The following is a 3,869-nucleotide window of genomic DNA, read 5'->3' on the forward strand; positions in this document are numbered from 1 at the left end:
GGGGTTTCACCATGTTGACCAGGATGGTCTCGATCTCTTGACCTCGTGATCCACCCGCCTCGGCCTCCCACAGTGCTGGGATTACAGGCTTGAGCCACCGCGCCCGGCTGGCACATGTTTATTTTCTTAGTCTGTGAATAGAGTTGATGGCAGAAAAGAGAAGCGTTATAAGTAGGATGAGGTCAATAAAATTTTCCAGGCCCAGTGAATTTGGAAATAATATTTGGTAACCTGACTTAAATTCTGATGAGTTTGTAATCCAAGATAATGGTGCTATAGGCAATTTCTATTATCATTAATTTCAAGTCCTAGTGAGCCTCAAAAATAGAGATCATCAATGCATGATTTTGTTGGCACAGTTTATTTGGATACTGACTTGATTAGGAGATCTTAAATAATTTAAATGCATGAGGTCAAGGGAAAATTATTAACTTATAGCCAGGGTAGCAATTTGTGTATATATATTTTAAGCTTCCTTGGTTTTAAAATGTAAAAGACAAAATCTGAACGTCCCAAATTTTTAAGTCTACTGAGAGGACGTGTTGACATCTCAAGTGCCTTAATGAGGTTTCTTTTCATTGTTTGCTTTTCTTAAGCCTACTTGTGTCTGAACATTTTAGGTCATTTACAGCAAATACACTGACCTGGTTCCAAAGGAGGTTATGAATGCAGATGACCCAGACCTGCAAAGGCCAGATGAAGAAGCTATTAAAGAGGTAATGGGGAATTGATGTATTTGATGACTCTTTACATCCTGATTAACTTCCAAACTCTCAATGTGATGTTTCCTATTTCAGATAACAGAAAAGACAAGAGTAGCCTTAGAAAAATCTGTATCACAGAAGGTTGCTGCAGCCATGCCAGTTCGGGCAGCTGACAAACTGGCTCCTGCTCAGTATATCCGGTATGAATCTTGCCAAGAAGACTTAGTTTCATTTTGTACTCGATTCAGCTTGGGGAGTCACTAACCCACTTAGCAACTATTATAATGCATTGTTTTGAATAATGACTTGAAGCCTGTCTATTGTCTTTATAGACAATTGAAAGCAGAATTTAAGTTGTCCACTTTGTTTTTTGTTTGTTTATTTGAGATAAGCACTCTGTTGCCCAGGCTGGAGTGCAGTGACACCCTCACAGCTCACTGCAGCCTGACCTCCTGGGCTCAAGTGATCCTCCTGCCTTGATACCACCGTACCTGGCTAATATTTTAATGTTTTGTAGAGACGAGGTCTCACCATGATGCTCAAGCTATTCTCGAACTCCTGGACCCAAACAATCCTCCTGCCTTGTCATCCCAAAGTGCTAAGATTACAGATGTGAGCCACCACACTTGGCCTCTTTTTATGCTTTTTTTTTTGGAGATAGAGTCTTGCTCTGTTGCCCAGGCTGGAGTACAATGGTGTGATCTTGACTCACTGCAATCTCTGCCTCCACAGAGATTCTTCTGCCTCAACCTCCTGAGTAGCTGGGATTACAGGTGCCCACCATCATGTCCAGCTAATTTTTGTATTTTCAGTAGAGACAGGGTTTCACTGTGTTGGCCAGGCTAGTCTCAAACTTCTGACCTCAAATGGTCCACCCTCTTCGGCTTCCCAAAGTTCTGGGATTACAGGCGTGAGCCACTGTGCCCAGCCTATGCTATATTTTTGTTTTTTTTGTTTTTTTGAGACAGAGTCTCTGTCACCCAGGCTGCAGTGCAGTGGCATGGTCTTGGTTCACTGCCACCTCTGCCTCCTGGGTTCAAGTGATTCTCCTGCCTCAGTCTTCCAAGTAGCTGGGATTGCAGGCATGTACCACCATGCTCAGCTAATTTTTGTATTTTTGGTGGAGATGGGGTTTTACCATTTTGGCCAGGCTGGTCTCAAACTCCTGACCTCAGATGATCCGCCCACCTCAGCCTCCCAAAGTGCTGGGATTACAGGCGTGAGCCAACTGGCCCGGCCCTATGCTATTTTCAAAATACATTTTTTGTTTTTAGAAATTAACAGTCAACTGTAGTATATGACCTAAATCACAATTATTATTTATAGTTTTCCATTTATCGGTAATAGATACCTTTATAATACTTCTAAATTTTGAGGTGTTTCACTTGACTGAATCTTTGCATAGAGATGAATCACATACATATATTAGGGGAAAATTCAGAGCTCGTAGGGCTGCTGTTATTATTCTTTTCTCTGTTTTATAACCTATGATTAATCAAAAACTTCTAACTGTAAGTTGCCTGCTGGGATTATTATGAGTGTTTTTTCCCCAGATGCAGGCATACCAAATAGGTACTGTTTCTAAACTGCTTATCTGTGAAACTGAACACTGCATCTTCAGTGTTGGAAAATGTATGAGGATGGGTTATCTGCACACTAATACCACTCAAGTTTGTCTTTTATCTGTAACTCATAATTTCTGTTCTTTTATCTCTCTTGCTGTCTGCTTTGTCTAAATATATTGTTCATTTTCTATTAATACATTGTGAAAGGAATTGAAAATGTATCTAGCTTAAGGTTGTAACAGAAGGAAAATGCCTTCTGAAAGCTTGAACTAGTTACACCTTTAGTTTTTATCTGCTTTCTTCAGATACACACCATCGCAGCAAGGAGTGGCTTTCAACTCTGGAGCTAAACAGAGGGTTATTCGGATGGTAGAAATGCAGAAAGATCCAATGGAGCCTCCAAGGTTCAAGTAAGTAAAAAGAAGGAGGCTACTAATACACACAAAAACATGGATGAATCTCAAAACAATTATGCTGAGTGAAGGAAGCCAGGCAAAACAAGTACATACAATATGATTCCATTTATATAAAACTCTAGGAAATGCAAACTAACCTGTAGTGACAGAAAGATCAGTGAATCCCTCTGGGGAAGGAGGTAGGGACAAACAGGAGATGGGAGGGACAAGAGGAATAGGCAAGGGGCAAGCAGAAACTTCTGGGGATGACAGGTATGTTCACCATCTTGATTGTGATGATGATTTCACAGGCGCTTATTTGTGTCAAAATCTAATCAAATTGTATACTTTAAATATGTACAGTTAATTAAATGTCAATTATCTCAATAAAGGTGCTTTTTAAAATGAAAAAAGTTATATTACTCTGTAAAATGACAATAATGTTGGGAGGTGGGGTAACAATGATGACAAAGTTGGCCATATTTTATTCATTGTCATAGTAGAGTGGTAAGTGCATATCATTATACAGCCTCTGTTTTTGTCTATGTTTGAAACTTTTATGCAAGAAAAAAAAGGAGGGGAGACTTGATGTGATGACTAAAAGGGAGGAAACTATATCACTCTCTGGTTGTGTTTTGATTTATACTTCAGGATTAATAAGAAAATTCCCCGGGGACCACCTTCTCCTCCTGCACCGGTCATGCATTCTCCTAGCCGAAAGGTATTCTTTGCTGTAGTCTAAAATCTTTTTTTCTACTCATGATTATTAATTTTATAGATAATTTCCCGATACCTATACAGGTACATGTCACCACACTGACTTGTAGTTTCTTTTTTTATTTTTCAAGATGAAGTATCAAGAACGCTTATGAGAATTTATATAACATGTTAGCTATAAGTTTTGTTATTAGTAACCCAAATCCTACTTTTAATGGAATGGACAGGGTCTGCTGTTTCACTTAAAAAGATGTTACAGGAAGTGAATATATTGGTTCATTAGGTCTCTGATAATTTGAGTGACTTTTAAGATATGTTTTGTTACTCCAAAGAGCAGTTTTTCATCCAAAAGAAGTCACATCGGCTGGGCACAGTGGCTCACACCCGTAATACCAGCACTTTGGGAGGCAGAGGCAGGCGGATTATCTGAGGTCGGGTGTTCGAGACCAGCCTGACCAACATGGAGAAACCCCATCTCTACTAAAAAA

At 39.6% G+C, this 3,869-nt stretch overlaps 1 protein-coding gene across 1 annotated transcript in view; it reads left to right on the forward strand.

Annotated features, from left to right (window-relative positions):
• The window catches only part of SNW1 (SNW domain containing 1), a 41,607-nt gene that overhangs the window by 20,426 nt on the left and 17,312 nt on the right, over positions 1-3,869 (forward strand). The window contains exons 4-7 of the mRNA XM_017528532.2: positions 621-716; positions 798-904; positions 2,575-2,679; positions 3,316-3,385. Of these exons, the coding sequence (XP_017384021.1) occupies positions 621-716; positions 798-904; positions 2,575-2,679; positions 3,316-3,385 (378 nt within the window). The remainder of the gene's footprint in view (positions 1-620; positions 717-797; positions 905-2,574; positions 2,680-3,315; positions 3,386-3,869) is intronic.

The sequence above is a fragment of the Cebus imitator genome, unplaced genomic scaffold, assembly GCF_001604975.1.
Source record: "Cebus imitator isolate Cc_AM_T3 unplaced genomic scaffold, Cebus_imitator-1.0 Scaffold54, whole genome shotgun sequence".
NCBI lineage: Eukaryota > Metazoa > Chordata > Mammalia > Primates > Cebidae > Cebus > Cebus imitator.